Genomic DNA, 24,170 nt, shown 5'->3' with positions numbered 1-24,170 from the left:
TTTAGCGCCACATTTGCGTCATTTTTTGACCCAAAAGCGGCCCAAACTTAAATAAAACAATTGTATTTTGTAAATTTGCGCTGCTTTTGCATAAAAAAATGACGCAAATGCGGCACTAAAAAAGTATAAATATGGGCCTAGGAGTCAAAATGCTGTTGTTGCTGATTACCGTGCTGGCTTTCTTTAAAAAGTACACACTACAAGTACTACAAGTACAACAGCACTTTTCTGCCCTGAGCTTAACCAGGCAAGGAGAATTTACAGTGATTCATGTTGGTTATACTAGTAACAAGGTATCAGTGACTGCCATGCTAGGGTAAGGAAATTACAAATTATAAGTGAAATGTTGACATTTCAGACTAATCAAGAGCACATCAGATCAGGTATACCTAGTATAGTTTGTAAGAGATTAAGGCATTTTGTCAATCAGCCACTACTAATGGAAATGACTCCTACTGGAGTTAGATGTGTAAAGTGATTGGATATTTTTGGATTGGTAGCACGAGACAAGGTTGCTCTATAGTAGAGTCATCGTGGTCTCTAGCATTAGATGATGTGGACTGCTGCTCTAGTACACTATAGCACAGCACCAGGACTCCAGCATTAGATGAGGTTGCTGTATACCACTGGACTGCTGATCTCCAGCACTAGACAATGTTGATCTACAGTACAGCCATCATAATATCCAGCACTAGATGTGGTCACTGGATACCACCAGACAATTACTCTGCAGACCTTAATGTGGTTGCCCTAGAGCAGAAGACCAATCTCTTCTGTAGTAGATGAGGTTGCTGGATACTACAGGGCTATTGCTCTCTAGCACTAGGTGTGGTTGCTGTATGTCATAGCCCATCTACACACCAGCACTAGATTTGGTCAATGGATAAAACAGGATTACTGCTCTCTGGGTAGAAGGTAAGCTGCTGAAAATGTTGTTGTACCAGGGGGGCAGTTCGAGAAGACCTAAAATGATGTGCTATCGAGAGCAATGTGTACAAGATCTGCTACTGGGATTACTCATGAGACATTAGAGTTGGAATCTGATGTATAAAGGGGAAGTAATCAAGAATGGAAATATCTCTTAGACTGTTTCAGGTGATGGATTCTCTCACATTTCAAATAGTCTTATAAAATGACTCCACATAGATCTAACCACTCTCAATCCCAAAAAAGTGCCACACCCCACAGTGAAGGTATAAAGGTGTCTCCATAATGTTGTTTTTTCCTGCAAAAGTGTTAAATTGCATAGCCCAAACCCTTCCTGTTAGCATGATATATCTGCAATTCCTGACTTTCATGGTCATTCAATTCATGCAGGCAGACTCAGAATTCTCTTCTTGGCACTCCGAATTCATAACCTTGCAGATGCGAAAATCCCTCCATTTACAGTTCCAAAACATGACAATGCCACCAGGATGGGGATGGCTGCAGAAAATCCTTTGAGAGCAATATCAGCAAAGCTCTAGAATAAAACAAAACATGTTTAGAGCACTGACGATAGCAAAGAGCATGTACAATGGCTTTGATCAATGTGTTACCCTGAAATTTAGAGTCAGGACACAACTTTCACACAAATTGTGCCTTGTTTTAAACACATCTCACTACATAGAATGAAGGTATTGTTCTGTCAACATCATTAGCTTGTCATTAGAACCTTGGAGAAACCAAGCATCAGACTTACATGCTCCCAAGAACAGAACTCCTCGCCATGCACATAGTTCACAATGTCCAGAACAAAGGCCTCTACTGCCCTTACGCACACTTCACCATACCTCAATCCTTCATAACAAACGTTTCAAATATCTTCTTCAGTGTAAGATACATACAAACTCGAACCAAAATGTAATATTGCAGGAGGTCTTCACCACCACAAAAATCTTGAATTGCCAAGGAAGTATACACTTGATTATCGCTGCCTCCTCTCCAAACTGCATTGAAAATAACATTTATCATCTACTTCATTAGAACAGTCATGATCCAGGGTCTAAAACCTTGGAAGCTTTTAAAGCACGTAAGGCAAAATTAACCGAGCCAACCAAAGCACAAAAGCATTTTGTGACAGAACAGAACAGGACCCTAATAACTACAGACAGACTGCAGACCACTTGAGGATCACTTCAACCCTAATACCATTGATGATGCCATCCCATCACCTTTCATCACCAAGAACTGTCCTCAAATGCAAAACCCAAATTAATTCACTCTGAGTTTTGGTCATTCCCCTGATCAATGTCCTGGACAAAGACATCAGTCTGCAGCTCTCCCTTCACCAGAGAATCCTGCAACTACTACTAACTTACAACTCGATAGAGATGAGTATAGGCTTTGTGATGTCCCACCCACGACCAATGTCCCATCACTAACACCAGGCTCAAACGTAACCTCCTCAACAGCCCTCAAAGGCTCTAGAACTAAGTAGCCAGAAGATGCCTAAATTGACATCAGCACATCCAGATTAAACTAGCCTTAAAACAGCTCTTCTGGCTCCTGGTAGAAGAAAACTTAATATTAAATGTTCTTTGTATCAAGAACGTGGCTTCAGAACCAGAGATCCAGAACAGATGTGATAGCTGGCTACAAATTATGTGCGGAGCTATAAGCTTTAATAAGCAAAACCTTATCTCCCAGTGAGCTTTAGATGGAACAAATGCAGAGTCCAGGGCCTAGGATTTTGAAGTCACTGAGCCCTAAAATTAAGGTGGAAATAAACTAACAACGTTTAATCAGAGGTATGAAACAGAACAGTTTGAGAGTACATTAAACTTGACCCACACCCACAGAGGCAGACACTGAAAGATATCAGCTCCAATTGGACTTTAAGTCCCCCATTTGTGTATTTCATCTTTGTGCATCTAAACAAGCACTAACCAGAGGGAGAGGTACAGCATTAATTAAAATACAAAAAGATCTAAGTGAGCATAAAGATTCATATAGTCTAGATCAATATTATTGTTCTTTTGAGCACTGGATAGGCATGCATCCAGCTGATAATTCAAATGGTGCTTGGCACACAATTTTATATCTATCATGTTTCAAATGCCCAGTATCAGAACTCATATCCACTAATGCTTTCTTTTACATGATTTTGCTGGTGTCCACCTGGAGCCATTTTCTTTGCAGTAACTGTCTTACCTCCTCCCCAACATTCGAAGGACATGTTCCACCTCAATAAATTCACAGTTTGTGCAGATGGCTCACTCACAGACCAGGAACCTCTGAAGTTCACAGCCAGAGCACCAGCACAGGCCTCGTGCTATTCTTATTAAAAGACCTTTATCATGTTCTCTAACAAGGTGAGAGAATCAATGCATACCAGGACATGACTCCATTCATGGGGAGGACGAGTGAGCATACCCTGGCAGGACTCATGATCCAATATGTCAAATAGGTTTATAGGGTTACATAAAAGCCGCATTTGCTCACACACACTCCAGCTTACCATGGCCACAGCTTCTGATTCCAGTACCTCATCGACTGTCAGGAATGTGTAATAGGAGACATTGGTAAGGACATAAGCAACAGTAACAACCACAATGGACATTATCACTGTTATTGGGATGTTTCTGAAACAAAAAAGGGAATTACAACTTTTGAAACACTGTAACATAAGATTGCCCGATGAGCAGTAAAATATTTGAGAAGTAAATAAGGAGATGTGTCAAAACTTATTCTCTCATTTCTTACATTATCAGAAAATAAAAAATAATACAAATGTAAACACATACAAGTACACCTCTTGCAGCAACACAGAAAGCCACTCTGGTTTGAGAGGATGTTGAGGTGGGTGGGAATGGAATGGTACGGACCCATCTGTCAGAGACGAATCCCACCACCCTGAAAGAAAATGTCTGATCCTGTCTCCCACAGGGTGGCTGTGTGATGCTAATGACAAGCGGCTTGGAGGCTGATGCAGCAGATGACTAAGTGGAGAGTAATCCCTGGTAGCCTCTGTGATTCTGACCAAGGTCAGACACCAGATTTGGCAGGGACTCGACTTCCACACCAGCAATGTCAGGGCCAGCATTGTTGGAGAGATAACCAGCGCAGATCTTGGAACTGGAGTGGATGCTGGCCCTGGAGCCAGTGCAGAACCTGAAGCAGATTTGAGGGGATAAGATGGCGTTGAGGGCAGATTTACCAGTGGGAACCCGATTGGAGGCCCCAGCAGATCCTTGGGAAAAAGAATGCCAGCGGAAGCCAGACAAATGTAAAAAATATACAGCAAAGCTTCCTTGAAGGCCTTGACCTTTGGTGTTGCTGATGGCCCGGGGAAGTTGCGGGATAACAGAATAAGTTGTGGAATTGGCTAGGCGACCAAGAATCAGGAGCAAGATTGGCTGGCACCTTGATGCCCTTCCTACTTCAATGTGGCGAGTTAGTGGTGGGATGGAGTCGAGTTCCACCTTGACTTCTTCTGTTTCTTGTTTGACTTACCAAACAACCTTAACTGTGAAGAAGACTTGTTGTGAGAGTGGTTTGGAGAGTGGAAATGAGTCAGTGCCCTCAATTTGGAGCAGGACTTCTGTGAGGTCTGAGATATCGTTAGGTGTTCAGCACCATATAGCTTCACTTCACTGTTCTAGATTGCCTTCAGGTTCATGAAGACACATGTTTCACATGTCCTGGAGATGTACCTTATCTGTTTCCAACAGTCAAACATGGTTTGAACCCTGTATTCATCAGTCTAAACATCATTCCTTTACACACTAAAATGAATTAAGAAAGAATTGTCAATCAATGAAAGGGAGTGGAACGCTGGATCTGTGTAAAAAGGAGTGGAAAGAAAACAAGTGACGCCACTGCACAAGGTTGGCATGTCTGTGCAGCTCTGCTCTGTCACTTCTGAGATGGAACAAAGTCAACCTGCCGGCACATGGAAACACTGCTATAAAAATCTCTGGATCTGTTATACAGTTCATATGAATCAAGTAGGACTGTGTATCTAGTCAACATAAACTTCAGTGTATAGGAACTCACTTCATCAATACCATCAGGAAATGTTGACACTGCTCCAAGCTGGCTCACCTGAGTCCCTTAACATAGCAGGGTACCAGATGGTGTATGCAACCTCGAACATGACTACTCAGATTACCAAGGAAATAGTGGAAACAGATCTATCCTTTCATTGTCAAATAAGATAAAAGTATGGTAACTAGCATTACGAAGAAGAGCAAGTGGATTGGTCATGAAAGTGGCACTACAGCAGCAGCCAGTGAGACTACATTAAACACAAAAAATGCCTACTTAAAGAAGGTTGTACTGATGATTTCAATCCTTCCCAGTACTACTAACCAATAAGTGATTACAGACCATTACCCTACAACTTGTATTTGAAAACATCAAAGATATAAATATCAACCTACAGATATATTGACTCCTAAATATTGACTGCCACTATATCATCATGGGAGGAATGCATTCAGTAGCATGGATTTATCTTTCTTACTCCTGTGGTAGTTTTTTTTCAAACATATGAAAATGTGCAAAGTTGTGTGAAAATTATTTTTCACAATTAGTGTTCTTTATAATGCGGAGTAAAATTAATTTCCTAAGTGCTTTAGAAGGGTAGATAATTATACAAATGGTTTTGCCACATTTGTATATAATACACCATTATTTCTAAAATGGATGTAGTTTCTGATGTGCTGTTCAACCTGCTCCTGATCATTTCTCTCTCCCATCAGTGTCCTGCTACAAAGCCATCTCTCCCCATGTCTCCACGGAACACTAAGTAAATGGTGTAAATGTAAAAGTGATGTACAACATTATTAGAAAAGGCTTATTGGGAATAAAGCTTCTACCATATACCCAAAGTATCATTTCCAAGGACCTCCCAAAAACATGTTGGTGTAGATGTGCAGAATCTAAGAGAATTTGTTAGAAGAACGTTTCATTTTCATCTCTGGAGGATGGTTGCTGAGGTAGAAGATGGAAGATTTCCATTATATTAAGAAATTGGTTAGTGCTAATGTCTCTTTAACTATGTAATGTTCCTGATTTGCCAATGTGACCCTAACCATGATCATTTCATGCTGAATTTGCAAAATCTATTTTTAGAAAGTTCAATCTGTGTATAAAAGTTCTTGGACTTTAGCTGTTAGTCTGGGCTTTGTTATTGATCAGGCTTGGGTTTTGTGGCATTTTATAGCTGTAATTAAGACTTCTCTCACTGAAGACTTTATTTCCTATGTCCTTTTGACTTAGACTCTCTATGGGATGTGCCTATATTCTTCTGAGCTTGCGCTTAGAATATTTTCTTGAATTCTGTTAGCTAGGGACTAATATGTTCGAGGATTTTGCATTTGTTTGCATTTCTGTATTTGGTGCCATTATGATAATTCATGCATATTTTTTCTGTACTGCATTTAACTGTTTCTGTAATAAACTTCCACTGATTTGCCTTATATTTGGCCTAGAACTCAGTTAGTTATGCTTCTAATATTTATTTCTGGTACACTCTGCTAAATTGTGTTATTCTGGAGTGTATTCTAACTACTAGATCGACTGGAGATGCTGTAGTCAAATGATTTAAGTACAATTTCAGGGTATCTAAATGTTGGGGTTCAGATGATTATTGGGATTCAGCACCCACAGCTTTGGTAGCAGAGCATGGTGAGCATTAGAGGACCTCCTTTATAAGGGGTCATCAAAAGAGCTTTAGAGAGAATTTTGACTTGGGCATTTAAAAAGAAGTAGAAAGGAGTTTTAGTTTATTGCCAACTCTTCCGGTGCTGGATCCTTCTGCAGGGTGACAAACTGTGCTACTGTGTGTTCCTGAATGAATTAGATTGTAAGTACGAGTAGGAAAACTTTGAAAGAGTGAGTTTGAGGGCTTGTTATGATGTTTTCACTGTGAATTCTTTGGTTTTGTGATGATAAGCTTCAAATGGTGGGCTGATTACCATTTTGATGTTGGATTATTCATATTTGTGAACCCATTTGATGTTATTTTATTTATAGAAGAAGATTAAGTTGATTATCAGATTTCGTCGTAAATCAAAGATCTTGAGATATTATTATTACCTTGTCTGTACTGTGGTGTGTAGAGAGAGGTGCCGCTTACACCTCAAAAGGGATCTGGATTAACTGATTGTCAGTTTTCTAGGTTTGTGAGACTAACTTGAGTTACAGCCATTACTCTGAGTGCATGGGGTATAGTACATTAACCTAGAGTGAGATTTCTGATGGACAGAGATTTGCCTAGCGAGAACGTTGATGACTGTGTGGAATTTTCAGTCTTGTTTTCTGACTCAGTTTTTTCTTAGATTTTTAACAAATCGAGCTTTTACTTTTGAGAGTGTATTTCATTCATGAAAACTGTCTTAATTTATCTTTTCCAGGGTTAACAAGCAAGGGATTAAGGGCCTGATTTATGAAAAGTTAGTGCCATCTTTACATCATTTCTTTACGCGAAAGCGGCACAAACTTACAAAATATAATTATATTTTGTAAGTTTGTGCCACTTTTGCATAAAAAAATGATGTAAAGGCGGCGCTAACTTTTCATAAATCAGGCCCTAAGGGTCTACTGTGACTATGTAGTTTTTTTCCTGTTCATAGAGAAACTGCACTAGGAGTAGCCGATCAGCTAGGGGAGCTGCGTTGGGACTGGTGCAAAGTTATAACTAGCAGTGCTCTCACTGACTGTTTATCAGTGTAGTTACACTGGGATTTGGTGACCTTTGACAGTGCCACCCTGATATTAGTTGTTTTGTTCTTTGAGTTTGTTTTCAGTGTTCTTTTTAACGTTTTAGCCATTCTAAGTGTAAGAAAGTGCAAATATGGGTGTAGTAGTGACAAAACTTAAATGTAAGCAAGAGGATGAGCCTAAGGATGGCTAGAAAATCCCAAAAGAAGGCACACCAGCATTTCAAATGGTGGAAGAGATTGAGCATTATGGTGGTCATTATGACCCTGGCAGTCTCCTGATAGTCAGGGCAAAGGTGGTAGTTTCACCGCCAACAGGCTGGCGGTGAAGACCGCCACATTATGAGTGTGGTGGGTTGGCCTCTGCCAACCCACCGCATCTCCACTCATACCGCCAGGACGGTCGGACCCGCTGGGCCGGAGATGAGCATCTCCGACTTGACGGTCCACAGAAGACTGCTGGCGGTATTAGGAGCAGCCCACCAAGGCTTCCGCGGCAGTAGCACCGCCATGAAAGCCCTGGCGGAAAGGCTACCAGTGACAGGAAATCGCTTCCCTGTCAGCGGTAGACGACTCCCCCACCCCCCAGCAAGCCTAAACACCCCCACCCCCTCCAGGCACAGTGCCCCCTCCCCGCATACATGCACATACAGACACCCACACGCATGATACATACACTCATTCACCTACACTTACATACACGCACTCACACAAATCCATACTTGCATTCACCTCAGCACTCATACATGCATACTCACACCCATCCAAACACACATACTCACACCCATCCTAACGTGCATACTCACACCCATCCAAACGTGCATACTCACACCCATCCAAACACCCATACTCACACGCAAACATGCATACTCACACGCAAACATGCATACTCCCAAGCAGACAAACACACATTCACCACAACACTCATACTCGCATACACAAACGCATACACACTCACATACATACACGCACTCACTTCTACATTCAGACACGCATACAACTACACATACACACATTCATGCAAACACGCAGACAACACCCACTCACACACAACACCCATGACCCTCCCACCCCCTCTCTTGTCAGACGATCAACTTACCTGGTCCTGGGAGGAGGTCGTCTGGCAGGAAACCACCAGGCCGTGGTATTGCACATAATACGGCAGGCGGATTCCTTCTGGCGGCGTGGGGCGGGGCTGGTGATAGACCTGCCCCAACGCCTGCGCCCGCCAGCACAACTACTGCTGGACTTCTGCAAAAAATGTGGCAGAAATCCAGCAGTACCCGTAATATGATGAGCGGAAGACCGCCAGCAGTGTTGGACTTCTGGCGCACGTGGCTTTGAAGACCGCCAACGTCAAAACGAGGGCCTATATGTGTAGATTCCTGAATGGAATAAGTATACAACACACAACAAGAAATTAAAATTTTCTATGGAGTGTACCTTTAATTTTTAAACATTAGATTTTTTTGAGACACCCTATGTACAACATGAAACCAATACCTAGAAACACACAGTCAGAAGCCCTTACTAAATGGGATCACATGGCAACAGAGAAAGAAAGTGAAAAGAATAATAGATCAATTAAGAAGTTCTTCGAGGCTGGTTAGAAGCTATCATTGATGGAGAAGAGAAGGCATGGAGAACAGGTAAAATTGAAAGTGTTAAAGCTATTCCTGCTATAGTAACAGAGACATAGCAGCCAAAAACAAATAGGATAAAAGAAAAGAAAGGAAATTAAGAGTCTTAAGTTATTGACGGTAAGTTTTTTAAAGAACTATGGATTTTGAGACCTTGTCCGTATGCAGATTCGTCCATATACAGACAGATCTGCAGAACCAAATCAAACTACTTTTGGCACTGGGAAAGGGGCAGATGCAGTGGTAGTACAAGCTTCTACTGGAATTGTACCAAGTATCTCAAGAGCACCAGCAGAAGTCTAAGCTACCATGGCAATGTCTAATACAAGTGGGACAGAGCAAGGTATTTCTACATTGGTGGTAGAGCCACCTCACATAGAGTTCTGAATTGGGATTCTTAAAATGGAATTTAAAGAACTGCTTCAAGGTAATATGGAATTATAGAGATTACTGACTTGCAATGCTGATGAGATGAGATATTTGATTAGAGAAGCAGTTAGATGTTCTAACTAAGTACATATTAAACTAGAAGATTTGGCTGATGAATTAGATGTTGATATAGACAAAATGAAGAATGTCAAATAAAATTACAAAATGGATTAAAAAAAATAGATATTTTTATTGACTTTTCTACCATAAAACAAATAAGCACCACTTCACGACAACAACACGGTCCATATAGGGCTATTTCGCCTTTAGCCAATAGGAGGGCTATGGCTGTATATTGGTGTAAACGTTTTATAGACAGTTTCCACATAGCCTAATAGGGCCATCAAAGGGTCAGGAGTGACGAGACTTCCAATATCAATGAGAGGATAACAAAGACCTAGCTCCAGTATATCGACAACCAGTCACACGTCCCCATCATGTGTACAAAGTCAGCGTTTTCTGCAGCGCATTTCAAACAAGTGGAGGGTCTTGTAGGATCAAATTTGGCCAGATCACTGGGTGTCAAGTAAATTCTACAGAGGAATTTGTATTGAATAAGCTTGTACCGATGATTAAGAGATACTGAGGCCCATATTTATACTCAGATTTGCGTCAACTTAACTCCATATTTATACTTTGGTGCTAGACCATTCTAGCTCCAAAGTTATGGAGTGTGCACCATTTTTTGTACGTGAAAACCTACCTTGCGCTAATGACATGTAAAGTAGGCGTTCCCGTGCAAAAAATGACTTTAAGGCATGTGCGCCTTATTTATCCTCCGGCGTCAAAATAACGCTCAGGAGGAGGCGGGCCTTAAAACATGGCACCCAGACGGATTTGCGCCGTTTTTTAACGCCTGGGTCAGGGCAGGCGTTAGGGGACCTGTGGGCTCATTACCATGGTGGGAGACCACAGGTGCCCTTCCCTGCACCTAGGGACACCCCCTGCCACCCTCGCCCACCCCTGGAGGACACCCATGGATGGGGGGACCTATCTATGGTGAGTGCCATCTATGGTGAGTGCAGGTAAGTATTTTATTTTTTTTAAGTGGCATGGGGGGGTCTAACTTGGGCCCCCCTACATGTCAGTGTGCCCAATGTCCATGCCCAGGGGACAGAAGTGGCATGGCCATTGGGCAGGGGACCATGACTCCTGTCTTTGCTAAGACAGGAGTAATTTCCATTGGGGTTGTGTGTCAAAAAATGTCGATAGTCAGGTTAGAGCCAATATTTTTGACTCTAACCTGACTTGCACCACTCTTTGGTGCACAACCCCCAGTCTTCCCTTCGCCTCTGCTGCCCGGTTACCGTAATTTATTTTGGCGCTAACCAGGCCGCAGCGCCGGCTACTGTCATTCCATAAATAAGACACCCAGCTGGCACGTTGGAATGGCGTTAAACTTTTTGACGCAAATCTGCGCTAGTGCTGATTTGCGTAAAAAAGTATAAATATGGGCCCGAATGTGTCTGGGAGCAACATGCATACTACACCTTGTCAGACAACCGATGCCCCAACTCTGAGAGTAAGGCAGGCATGATACAGCTTGGAGATTAATTTGTGGCTCGAATCGGCAGTGATGAACAGAGTAAAGGGGGCAAAGTCCGCCAGAGCGAGTGGGTAAGAGGAGAGTATTGCTTCCTGCGTGTTCTGCAGGCAGCTAAGAAAAAAGTGATCCATGTTAGTTGCAGTCATAAAGCGTACATCTCCGGTCCATGAGAATACATGGCCATCAGGGAAAAGATCGCCCATGGTGATAAGGCTATGTGAGCAGAGGGTGAGATGCACCAATTTTTCTTGTGTAAGTGGGATTCATGGATTGTTTTCTCGGGAAGGGCTGATGAGTATAACAAGGTACCGGCTAGCTGGTAAACCATTCGGCACCACACCCAGCAAGATGTGGCCAGGGGTTGAATGTCTGTGGGGACCTGTGGGACAGCGGACAGAAGTAGAGACGGGCAGCGACGGGGAAACAGTAGAACTTTTTCCAGGATGGTGTATGGCAACCATGGGTCAGGGCGGAACCAATAGTATGCATAGTGACATTGTGCAGTTGATTTGTTCTAGTTGATCCTTAGCCCTGAAATATTCCCAAAACAGGTTATCTCCCGGAGCACTGGATCCAGGTTTCCATTGGTTTGCCAGAAAAACAGCAGGATGTGAGCCACATAAAGGGAGACCAGCAAGGGACCTGTCTTGTAATGCAGCCTTCTGTGTAGGTTCCTGTCTTGCAAGTGACAGACAAGAGGGTCCATGGCAATTATAAAGAAGAGGGGAGAGAGGGGGCAGCCCTGTCTCATTCCTCTAGTGCTAGGGAAGCTTGGTGTCAGTGTATCGTTGATGCTGAGCTGTGCAGTTGGAGGGGAATATAGCACAATTATTAAAAAAGTGAAGCAGTGGGGTATGCCCAGGTTGAAGAGGGTGGCTTCTAAGAAGGGCCATTCCAGAGAATCAAAGGCATTCTCTAAGTCAAGAAGTGTGCCTCAGGAGAGACTATGTGAAGATTCGCAAAGACCATGCGCAAGTTAATGGATGCGGATCTGTGGGGCACAAATCCCAATTGGGCTGGTGAAATAAAATCCTCCAGGAGCAGAGACAGCTGCTGGTTGGCGAGTAATTTTGCCAGAATTTTGCTGTCAAAGTTTAGCAAAGACAGGGGCCTATATGAACCACAAAGTGTGGGATCTTTATCTGGTTTCAGCAACAGTTTAATCATTGCTTCCCGGAGAGTTGGTGGCAGCACCCCAAGCTCCAAGGCCTCTTGGTATATGTCGAGTAAGTGAGGGACCAGAAGGCTTTTGTACGTTTTGTAAAAAGAAATCCGGTATATCCGTCTGCCTCAGGTGCCCTGAAACTGTCAAAGGCATCAATGGTGCCAGAACGTCCTCCTCAGGGAAGGATTCACCAGGATATTGCTGCTGCGCCAAGTTCAGCCACACCATAGCCTACCTCTTCAAGGTATTGTAACAGCTTGGGAAACCAGGATGGTACCCGAGCAGTATAGAGTTGAGTGTAGTAGTCAAGGAGATGTGCCTGCACGTCAGAGGACCCCGAAACCATGGTGCCATTGGGAAGCCGCAATTCTGGAATGTATGATACTGATCTGAGGGTCAGAGGAGATAGGCCAATGTGCATCCTGGTCTATCGCAATCGCCGTAACAACCCAGAAAATTAACTCCCCGTTCCGCAAGTTCCTAAGATCTTGCCATGGGGGGACTCCACCGGTAAGGACCATCCCCCTCTGCGTGGCATCCCCCCCGTTCCAGCTCGGCCAGTGACGACTCCACCCAGCTGATGTCCACCTGAATGGCACGCAGGACCCGAGTGTTTAGATATGATGATCCCTCTCTCTCTCATGTAAGCTTTAAAGGCCTCCCATAGCACAGCCTTGGAATGCGCTGTGGCCATGTTAGCGGCAAAGTACTCTGTGATGGCCAAGTGGAGGTCCAAACGGAAGGCTTCACTGTGTAGGGCCATTGCGGGGAACCGATCCATGACAGTGCCGAGGATGAAAGAAGCCAAAAATCGATCCACCGCTAGGTGTTATATGGGGCAGAATAAATGTCTAAGATAGTGTTGTGGCAGGTGATAGGCGCAAAGGGTCGCTCAACAAGTGAGCTTCACAGATATCCTGAAGTATCAGCCATGATTGCATCTTAGTGGGTGGGTGGGTGGATGTGGGGTCCATGCCTGTGTCTTGGAGCAAGCTGAAATCCCCTCCTAGTATCAAGTGGTCACAGGTTCTCTATCAATGTGGGATTGGATTGAGCGAAAGTGTTCAGGGGTGTCAACGTTAGGGGCGTATATATTGAGTAGCGCATCCTGGTGGACCGCTAGGATGCCAGTTTGCCCCCCACAAGGAGAAATCTGCCATTCGCATCAACTATTGTGTGCTGATAATGAAAGGGCAGGTTTTTAAGGATCAGAGTGCAAACCCCGCTGGAACAAAAGCTGTAATTCGAAAAGTAGCAATGGGGTCCACATTGCTTAGTAAATGCACAGTTGGAAGTGGGTGACATGTGGGTCTATTGTAGGAAGATGATATGAGTGCCATGCCGGGTCAGGTACTGTAAGACCTGTTCCCCTTATGGAGGTTGTTGAGGCCTTTGACATTCTAGGACAGTAGTGTAACATCCAATGTCGGCTGTGGTGTTTGTCGTGTGTTAGTCATTTTGTTAGTGAAAGGTGCTGGGAAAGTGTTGCACGTGAGTGCATAAATGAACAGCAAATAAATAAACAAACAATACCAAAGTTATTGGCATGTAAACAATCCTGCGCCCCTCACCCACACTTGTCAAAAAAGTGAAAGGTGACTCCCAAAATAGAAACCAAACAAAGTAAACACAATACATCATATAATGCGGTGACAACCATGAAGGGGTTACGCTACCGTGGATGGATCCCGTGTCATAAACATATTTGCAGCATATGTTTGACTGAGGAGCCTTGAAGAGGCCAAACATTCTGACTCAAAAAGGCAAGTGCCCTCTGGGGAGTGATCAGAAAGTGTGCAACCAGCGACTGACCCTCCACCGAGGGAGGGGGCGCGGGTCGTGCATTGTCAGCAGTCCCAGGCTAGGTTCACGCCAGAGAAAAAAGATCTTGGCTAGAAGCGCTGGGGGCATGTGTCGTAGGGTGATTGGGTGACAAATGGTCCGGACTCGGGGATGCTCTTGAGAATTTCTTGCAATAGTCCATCATGTCCTCAGGTTTGTCAAAAAAGCGCGGCTTGCCATGGACATCAATACGCAGCCTAGCGGGGTACAGCATACCATAATGGAGTCCATGTTTCCTAAGAGCGGATTTAGCACCCTGGAACTTCCACCTGGCCTCCTGCACCGCACTGTGTAATCGGGATAAATGGAGATTGTGGCACTCTGATGTTGCAGCAAGGCCTTCTTGCGAGCCAGGCAATGTGCTGTGTCGCGATCTCTGAAGTTCAGTAGGCGAGCGACAATGGGACGTGTGGGGGGGTCTTCAGGTACAGGGCACGCCATGAGTGGCCTGTTGGCACGTTCCTCAACAAAAGTGGAGGTGAAATTGGGTCGGTCAGTAAGTAGGCGCTCAACAAAAATGTCCATACACCCAGTGTTCATCGTTTCTGGAACCCCCAAGATACGGATGTTGTTGTGCCAGCTGCACGCTTTGAGGTCTTCGTTTTTAATTGTGACTGTGTGCAGACGGGATTCCAAGAACTCTACTCTTCTGGTAATAGTGACCGCTGCAACCTGTGTTTTGGAAATCTGGTCTTCTGCATGCACCAACTGCGTATCCTGTTGTCAAGACACTTGCCCATGCAATCAAAGCAACCATATATGGTGTCGAACTGAATGTTTATCGCTTTAAAGCCAGTACAAAGTTCCATCATTATTGTTGTGGTGTTAATGGTTAAATCAGAGTCTTCTCCCCTGTGAACCTCCGTCTCCACCATTGTGGACACCCCTGGCAGAGGTCTAGGGGGTAGCAATATGGCAGTGAGGCTATAGGAGTGTCTCGATAGCAGGAGGCGAGCAGGGGGAACTGCATGGTGCGTTTGGCAGGATAATGATAACCATGGTGCCTGATGTTATGCGGCCCCCTAATGGCAGTAGGTTCAGCGTGAGGGCCCAGATACAGAGCCCATTACTGATGGGATGGAGGCACAGGTTACAGAATCCAGCTGTCCTGCAGAGTCGGGCAGGCGTGACACGGAGGAGGCCGCTGGCCCGGATCCAGGTTGCTGAGTCATTAGGCTCAGTGAGGGAAGTTGCGCAGCCATGGATCAGCTTTTCCCAGCATTGCCGGCCAGCTGAAATGACGGTAGGCCCAGAGTGCAATTGCGCTATGGCTTGTGTAGGGTGGGGAGGCGGGGGTTGTCTGTGTATATGAGCAGCACCGCGCAACTCTTATGGCCCGCGCCTTAAGCCTTCCCACAGCCCCTGTCACTGCAGGGTTTCTAAGTCACAGGGCCAAGGTGTAGGCCACAGGGCATCCACGGCTTTCCCAGTGTCAATGTGCGTTCGGCCCGCACCGCCACCCTCACAAGCCAGTCCTGATCAAGCTGCATCAGTGGATGGGCATTTTCCTGTCACAACGGCAAGGCTCTGCCAAATGTGGGCTCTGATCCAACGGGAGCTCTGGCATAGCCACGCCGCCAAAAAATGGATTTGACACATGATGAAACTAAGGAGATGGGTCTCATTACTTTGAGAGCCTGTATTGAAGATTTAAATGAGAAAATGCAGGAGTGGGGAGATTTAAAGGAATACTGTGAAAAATGGAAAAAAAAGTGAAAGGTAAACAGGAAAAAAACAGTGAAGAGAAGTTAAGAAAAAGTGTAGTAAGTAGTGAGGGAGTTGGAACAAGCACAGTGATGGAGTTTCCAACTAGAGTAGTTCATAGAGGGAATTCATTGTTCTTTGGACAAGGGCAGAATTGTTTCCTTTTACACATTATTTTCCAAACATAAGAGAAGACCCAGAAAAATGGTATGATGAAGTTCATAAATTGACAAACGTGCCTCCAATACTGTAGGCAGATTTATAATCATTGCTTCAGAAGATTTATGTTTAGAATGCTAAGTGACAGCAGGGTGGCCAATATAAGAACCAGCTAGACAGAGTTTTAATAATGAACATTCAACAGATGCAGCTTGATAATATAAGGCAGCTATTGAGCATTTGAAAAAACAAATTCCAGAAAAGGATAGTAATTGGGAAAAGCTTTTAAGAGCAATGCAGGACCTAAAGGAGTCAGTACATTCTTATTATGAGAGGTTAATGCAGATATTTTAAAAGGAAATATTTGAAAACCCAGAGAAAGGTGAAGTTGGAGGTTTCATGAACGGATTAAAACCAGAGATTAGTGGTCATGTTCAGCAAAGTGAGTTGTATTGGTCATTAAAGGTATTGATGAGATGATGAAACTGGCTAAGAATAGTAGTGATTATTTTGAGAAGAAGCAGAGAACGTTCAAGGAGAAGCTGATGATTGCTCAAACAAAGCAAATTAAAAAAGGACAGATGGGTTTAAATATGGATTTTTTGATAAATGGAATAAATGTCATGAATCAGATGATACAAGGAGATGGTGTAACCAGAATTACTGTAAATGTTTAAACATTGATGAGGACTATGGCTTGAAATTCTTTTCGGGAGGATTGAGCACTGGAAAAATTTCATGTAGACAGTATACTGAGAGAATTCAAGATAGCACATAGCAAATCAGCAGGTACAGAGAAATATTGTAATGTTGAACATGAAGAAAATACAGACTAAAATGACAGTACCCCCAGCTCAAGTATTACAACTAAACATGAGAAATAGAATGCCATATGATCATCACAGATGAGATGGCGGGTACTAGTTCGCAATCACGGTGACTGAGAGGGTAGGAAAGTGGCATACTTGGAGCTCTAGACGTAGGTCAAAGTGTCTCATATATTGGAGAAGAAGTCAATGGTCATCCTGTTTCATTTCTGATAGATATGAGTTCTACTTGTTCTATAGTTTATTTTGTGGAAGTACTGAACCTACCCCTTTTGTGAAAAAAAGTTCAAGTTGTAAGTATTAGTAATAAACAAATTGTCAATCACATTTCAAAAGATGTACCAGTCAAAATAGGTCAAATGCTGAATAAGCATCAGTTTGTTCTAATTACGCTGTTCTTCAAACTGTTCCTCAAGCTGTTCCTCATTAGACCCATTGTTAATTTTTGACATGTTTGCATTGCCTATAAATATTGAATCCAAATCAACATTAGTGACTTCGATCTAATCACATATGGTGATAAACCTGCTTGGGGCATTTACACTTACGTGCTAGTCACCTTTACATAGATTTTCGCCTTAAAGGCCTGTACACCATTGGAGGCATTTGACGTTGTCCTCAAAGCATTGTTTCTAACATTGATTGACATAGTAAAAATAGTCATTGGCCTGATATTTAGGAAATTATAAAATCAACTCACCGCTCAGGGTTTATAATCTCTTCTGTTACATAGCAGGTGAAAAACCTGACAAAATAAATAAGAAAGGTGTGAATCCGAAAATACTATTGAGTAGAAGCAAAGGAGTGGAAAAGTAAGTATGAGGAAGAGCAACTAAAGCATAGTGAATACAGTTGTACTGTAAAGGACACACACAAGGCATGGCAGAGAAATGGATCAAAGGAGGCGAGGTGCATCGTACATGTAATAAGAGATTAGTACATGGTGCATGTAATAAGGGATTAGAAAGAAAGAGCTGTGAATAACATATTTGCTGCTGAAATTTTGTTTGTAAAATAAACTTTTCACACAAAACTGGTGGCTTGTTTGATTTTGTGTCATAACTGATGAATACTTAAATGGATCTTAGCCACATTGCTGGACCATTGATTTTGTCATTTACCACTGATGCCCAAGGGCAAAAGGTAATTTTGTCTCCAAAATGATAACCTTTTACTCCCTTTGTACTCTTGTCTGTTCAGGTGTACCTAGTTTGATAAGCTGGAATTTGCATTAGGTGGTAAAAGCTTTGGTGCTCAAGATGACACAGTAGTCACTCACAATACATCTAAATTTAACTTGCTCACAGATGCATTGAAGTAGGAGACGGTCCCACCATGGCCAACAAAGTGATGTGGCCTATTCAGTTCCTTGGATCACACTTCTGTCACCAACCGAAGGAAAATTTTGCCCAAAAAGACAACATCCAACCAAAGCTACTGACGGCTATCATTTTCAGAAGTCAGACTCTGAACCATACACTGCCAGCTGGAAGCCCCAAGTGGGGACTTCCTATAGGCCTTTATTCCAGCCTTGGGGCTGGTAAGAGGCTCCCTATGTGCTCCTGATGGTTCTATGACTCCTGAGGTTTCTCAGAGTAGGAGGCACCATCTTCAAAGTTAGGCACCCTAATTCCACTCCACTTCCCACCAGTCCTGGGGTGGTGTCCTGGAACTGGTTTTTGAACCCAGAGTCTGTAACCTAAGGCTGAACAGGGGACAGGGGTGAGGCTTCCCTCAGCCTTCCCCTTTATCTTGGCTCCTGTAGCCTCTGCTTGGGAGTGATACCCCATAGAAAAATGAACTTTCGGGGTGCTCTGGCCCCTCCTCCTAGCGGTCCTGACAAGGAGGTGGACAACTCATTCTTCAAAATACAGTCTGTGGGCATATGGAGACTAATTATGACCCTCCTCTGGGTCACCTCCACACCTACCTCACTCCAGGGATATCAGGGCTATAAAGTGAAAAGAAAAACCCTGCTCCTGGACCTAAGTTACCCTACACACCTAACTGGTGTACTGTGCTGGAGAAACCAGCCTTCCTACTGGTTGTATGTGATTTCATAGGAAACCAATTTAAAAGAATACCATTTCTGAGAAACCATTTAATCTAAATGGGTTGATGGAAATTATCAGGATGAATGGCATTTACCATTCGATAGAAATCAATTTATAAAATGTCTTTTTTCGAAATTGACTTCTGCATATTCATTATTTAAAATGTAAATGAACCAGATGCAGGTCTCTCTTTTATAAATATTTTTGTTGAAAGTATTTATTTTAACCCTTTACACTAGGGTCATTATTTCAGATTTATCTATTTTACATTGCCAAGCAATTACTTTGGATGCTTTTAATTCACTGAACCGCTACCAGCCAAAACACCATCCGTCTCTGCCCCTTAATAATGCCCCGCATGCATTAATTCCAAGCACCTCTGACCATTAAACTCCACTGATCCCTGAACACTAAAAGCCTTTTCTAACCTTAAACTCCCCCATCCCCGAACCCTAAAACCACTTCATCCTTTACTGACCCACAAAAGTCCTACCCCTAAACTCTACCCATCTCAACCTAAAACCCCCTCACTTCCCCTAAACCCCAGCCATTTCTGAACTATAAAACCACTTTCTACATCTGTATCCCACCCATCCCACATCCATTAAGATTGCCCACCAACCCTAAACACCACTCATCCCTGAACACTAAAAACTCCCTCACCACCCCTGATAAATACCCATTTGCGACCCCTAAACTCCCTCACCACCCCTAAACTTTCCCATCCCAAGACCGATTAAACCCCATTTAAAATAAAAACGTTACCTATCCCTGACCCCTAAAACCCCACACTACCCTAAACTCAATCCATTCCTGAAAATTAAAAACCCTTCACCAACCCAAAACTCTACCCATCACTGAACCTTAAAAACACTCACCAGCTCTAAACTCCACCCATTGGTAAAAACCTAAAAAACCTCAACACCCCTACATGCCAACCATCCCTATACCTTAAAAACTCTCACTATCCCCAAACTCCACTCGTCCGGGAACCCTAAAACTCCTCATCACCCTAAACCCTACCCATGCCTGATCCCTAAAAAACATTTCACCACCTCTAAACTCCACTCATTCCTGAACCCTAAAAAACCCTCATCGCCACTTATTATCACCCATTACTGAACCCAAAACAACCCTCACTACCCTAATCTTCACCCGTGTGTGTGATTTTGTGAATGTTTCCTTAAAATGATCTTTGCTTTAAAATGTTTACTTTAATTTATTTATTTATTATTTATTATCTATTGTTAATTTATTTATAATAGATGTATTTTATATTTCCTTAAAATTGGGTTTCCATGATTTGGTTTCTTCCAATGTGGTTTCTCAGTTTTCATATTTCCGTTAGTTCACACAGATCACTTTTCACTACCATAGTCTTGGTAGCACAGGTATCCCTCAATGCAGTGACAGGAATCCCACTCACTTTCATCTGGTGGAAGTGATGACTTCCACCCTCACAGATCACAAGCTCACCCTCTGAGTCTGTCTCCCAGCTAAGGGAGATAAAGGCATGGTCTATGACCTGCCCCTGGCGGCTTCTTCCTCTTAAGGCCATTTTGGCCACTCCTGTAGAATTCTCACTAGTGAGGGGTTTCTTAGGACAGAGTCCCCCTGCTTGTGTCCTAATTGGAACACTCAAAGCAGCGGAGTTGGAAATGGGGTTTCCTGGCCCACCATACACCAGAGCCTCCCCCCTGTTTCTCAAAAGAGGTTTGGGAACCCTTCCGCACACCTTACTGTGGAACTGCCTGGGTCAACTTTAACCTCCCCTCACTCTGCTGAGGGGAACCTGAATCACCCTTCTTGGGTTCACTCCCAGGTACCTTCTTAGGGACCATGGTGCTGAGCCTGAAGCCCCCTTAGTATGCTCCCTAGGGTCAGAGAGCTTACTATCAACCACTGCTTGGTAAAATAAGGGCATCCCTCCTCTCACCATGTATGTGCTCCCAGAGGCACATCCCTCCTCTCAATGTATGTGTGCTTCCAGACTGGCGGCCCCTAACTTCCTTAAGGATGATATGAATCTCCAAGACAACTTCATAGGCTTCAGACCAATTATCAATGTCATCCCCCAAAACAAAGTTAGCCACCAGATCTTTATGACTGTGGATCCTTTTGTCTCCAGATTGCTGTGGGTATGCAGCCCCCATTACTTCTGAACTCTGCCTGTCTGGCTCTGATATCCAGCTCTTTGTGGATCCTTTCATGAGCAGTCATTCTAAATCCAGTTTCTCTTCCATGGCCAGTTTCTTTTCCTTCACTTTTAGTTTTGCCATCTACAGCTGAAATTCCCTTTCAGCTTTCCTGTCCATCAGCTCTTTGGGGGACAGGCCTTGGGCAGACACACTTTCTCTCCTGACAATGGGTTCCTTTCCTGGGGCTGAGTTGTCCCCCTGGTACAAATGTTGCAGTTCAGGACTTGTGCCCAGGACCAGCTTCTGCCCCTCTATAGCTTCCTCCTCATCCTTGTCCTCGGTTGTTGCCAGCAACTGGTGAGCTTCTACCCAGGCCGTCAGAGCCTTCAGAATCTTTAACTTTCTGGTGCTCCTCCTGGGTGGAAGCCTCCTTTCCTTATGTAGCTCCTTGAGCTCAGCCACAGTGAACCTTTCCAGACTGATGAGCTTAAATCCCGATCTTGCAGGTATGATTACAGGCACAGACTATCATGTAAAAGAAAGTAGGTTTGGGAAAAGTAAAAAGGACACTCAAGGAGAATTTAATAAACTCAAATTGTTACCAAATTAATTACACTGTGATTTTACTGTTAGATAAATCACTGTATGGCACTGCACAAACACAAGTCCTAGCAATCATTGTAGAAAATTGGGTTATTGCTTGAGGGGGGTGATCCCTACTCAAGCAGCAACCACCATTCTAGTTGTGGTGAAACACAAGCAAACCACAAATTAACCTGTGCTCAGCCCTGTGATAGCTTGCTTAAAAGCAGTCAGGCTTAACTTAGAAGCCATGTGTAAAATATTAAGCAGCACACAAACAGTAATGCAGTGAAAACACATCACAAGAAAAATATCACACTGCTTCAGAACAATAGATTAAAGTGGAACAAATTATTTGACACCAAAACAACAAAAGTCCAATTAGTAGAACTGGAGATATGCAATTTTAAAGGGTTAAGTACAAATAGTGCTTATAAGCCCAAAGCTCCAACTGTGGTTGTCTGGTTGTGCTGGACTGGGACAAATTCAGAAGTTTAGGCCGACTAGGATAGAGTGCTGGATGGAAACAGGAGCCAAGTTAGGCCCACTGAACATAGTACCTTAAATCCTGGTTGAGGACCATTGCAAGAGCCTACATCATAGATGTGTCACGCAGTGCGGTTCTGATAAGCTGTGGGCTGCAATATGATGTTCTGCGTTGAGGATCTGTCATGCAGCAGCGGTTCTGAGAAGCTCAGACTCTGCGATGAGAGGTCCTACATCTAGGATGCATCACTCAGGGTGATTTAAATTCAGAGCTACATAGAAAAAGACCACAGATGGCCTGGCAGAGCACTTTCAGGCCCACTTTCAAGGTTCCAAGACTGTAATGGCACCACCTGCAGGGCAGGAATCGAAGCAGGGAGAGTCCAGGTGCAGGGTTCAAGATGGTTGAAGCCTTTTCTGTCCCTGAGGCTCTCTCTGATCAGCAGGTCAGCCAACTAGCCTGGAGAGTTACTCTGGTGGTTGTGAGCTCAACATGTGGATCCAGTCCTTCTCACTCAGACAGCTGGGCAACAGAGTAACAGGCCTTGCAGTAGAGCAGCACTGATGACCTTCTATTGAGTCTTTCACAGGTCCAGGTACTGAAAGTTGGGTCAGAGGGTCCAATATTTATACCTGATGCCCTCTCTGAAGTGAGAGAAGCTTCAAGAGTCTTCCCTCCAAAGAGGTGACTGGAATTTTCTGCCTTCCTGCCTGGCTCCAACTTGTCCAGGGACAAAAAACAGTAGTGTGAAACCATTTGTGAATGTGCTGAGGCAGAGCCTTTGTGATGTGTAAGTGTGGTAGGTGATAGCACCTCCGCTATCAAGTCAGAAATGGCTCATCCTGCCAACACCTATTCCCTCTTTGTCTCACTGTCTGGGATTAATATAGAAGGACCAACTGACAGGCATACCTAGTCGTATTACCTAGGGTACAGGCACCAAATCGTTGGGATGAGAAAATGTAAACTTTAGAACAAACTTGACTTTCCTAACTGCACCCAAATTAAAGTTATTGCAGATTAAATGTAATAAGGTAGCACAATGTTATCCTATGAGAGAGGCAGGCCTTGCAGTAGTGAAAAATGAAATTAAGAGCTTTTCACTACCAATTTAATATTGGAATAGTCAACGATACATTCATACATAAAAACGAAGTCGCATCACCATTATGAAATTCCTCTGTCTCAAACTCTACATCCACCCTGGCACAAATGTATATGGTCAGGCAGGCTCTGAGACCTAGGCCTGAGGTTGCTGACTGCCAGCTCACAGATGGGGTGACGTACAGATAGGCGCAGCAACACCACAATGGCCTGAGGAAATTTTCCCCAATAAAAAACACAGGGGTGCATGCATTCCCAAAACACCATAAAGTTAGATGCCACATGAAGTTAGGAACACTTAGCCAATCAAAACACTGCAACACGTAGTGATCACATGCCCCTGAGGCCGGACATCTGGACACATTACCCACTGACCCTCATTGTGTGTACACCAGGTCAAGGCCTACCTGCTTACGCTATCAGGACCTTCTTTATGACTCGAAGAAACTGGTCACATTCTTTACCTAGGAAGGAATGTTGTAATTGTTTTATTGTACCCAAAGAAATGTATAAGACACTGCTCAGATCGATTGTACACTGAGACTGTCCTCAGGCTCAGTTTCTGTAACTGTTCTCCAAGCACTAATGTTTAATTACACAAACCATTCCTGTTTTGCCAAACACCTCTTGTCTTTTGTTTGTTAAGGTAAACTCACATTCAAGCAACATTTTGGGGAACCAGAAAGAAGCTGATTGCTTCCTCGGACCCAACTGTGACCGAAGGAAGGAGACCCCGTGCAAATTGATTCACATTTGCACAACAAGAAAGGTGTGCAGATGCCGCAATTGATTGAGGTTCTGCTGAGTCTGCAGGGCGGAGGTCCATCCTGAAGCCACCATTGGAAGA

At 43.7% G+C, this 24,170-nt stretch overlaps 1 protein-coding gene across 1 annotated transcript in view; it reads right to left on the bottom strand.

Annotated features, from left to right (window-relative positions):
- LOC138287454 (cystine/glutamate transporter-like) overlaps nt 1-24,170 on the bottom strand; it is a 335,349-nt gene that overhangs the window by 41,910 nt on the left and 269,269 nt on the right. Inside the window, exons 6-8 of the mRNA XM_069227883.1 lie at nt 17,659-17,703; nt 3,440-3,563; nt 1,359-1,462 (exon numbers count right to left, since the gene is read on the bottom strand). Coding sequence (XP_069083984.1) covers nt 1,359-1,462; nt 3,440-3,563; nt 17,659-17,703 — 273 coding nt within the window. The remainder of the gene's footprint in view (nt 1-1,358; nt 1,463-3,439; nt 3,564-17,658; nt 17,704-24,170) is intronic.

The sequence above is a fragment of the Pleurodeles waltl genome, chromosome 4_1 (assembly GCF_031143425.1).
Source record: "Pleurodeles waltl isolate 20211129_DDA chromosome 4_1, aPleWal1.hap1.20221129, whole genome shotgun sequence".
Classification (NCBI taxonomy): Eukaryota; Metazoa; Chordata; class Amphibia; order Caudata; family Salamandridae; genus Pleurodeles; species Pleurodeles waltl.
Note: the sequence above shows the minus strand (reverse complement) of the source record. Positions and strands in the feature narration are given on the sequence as shown.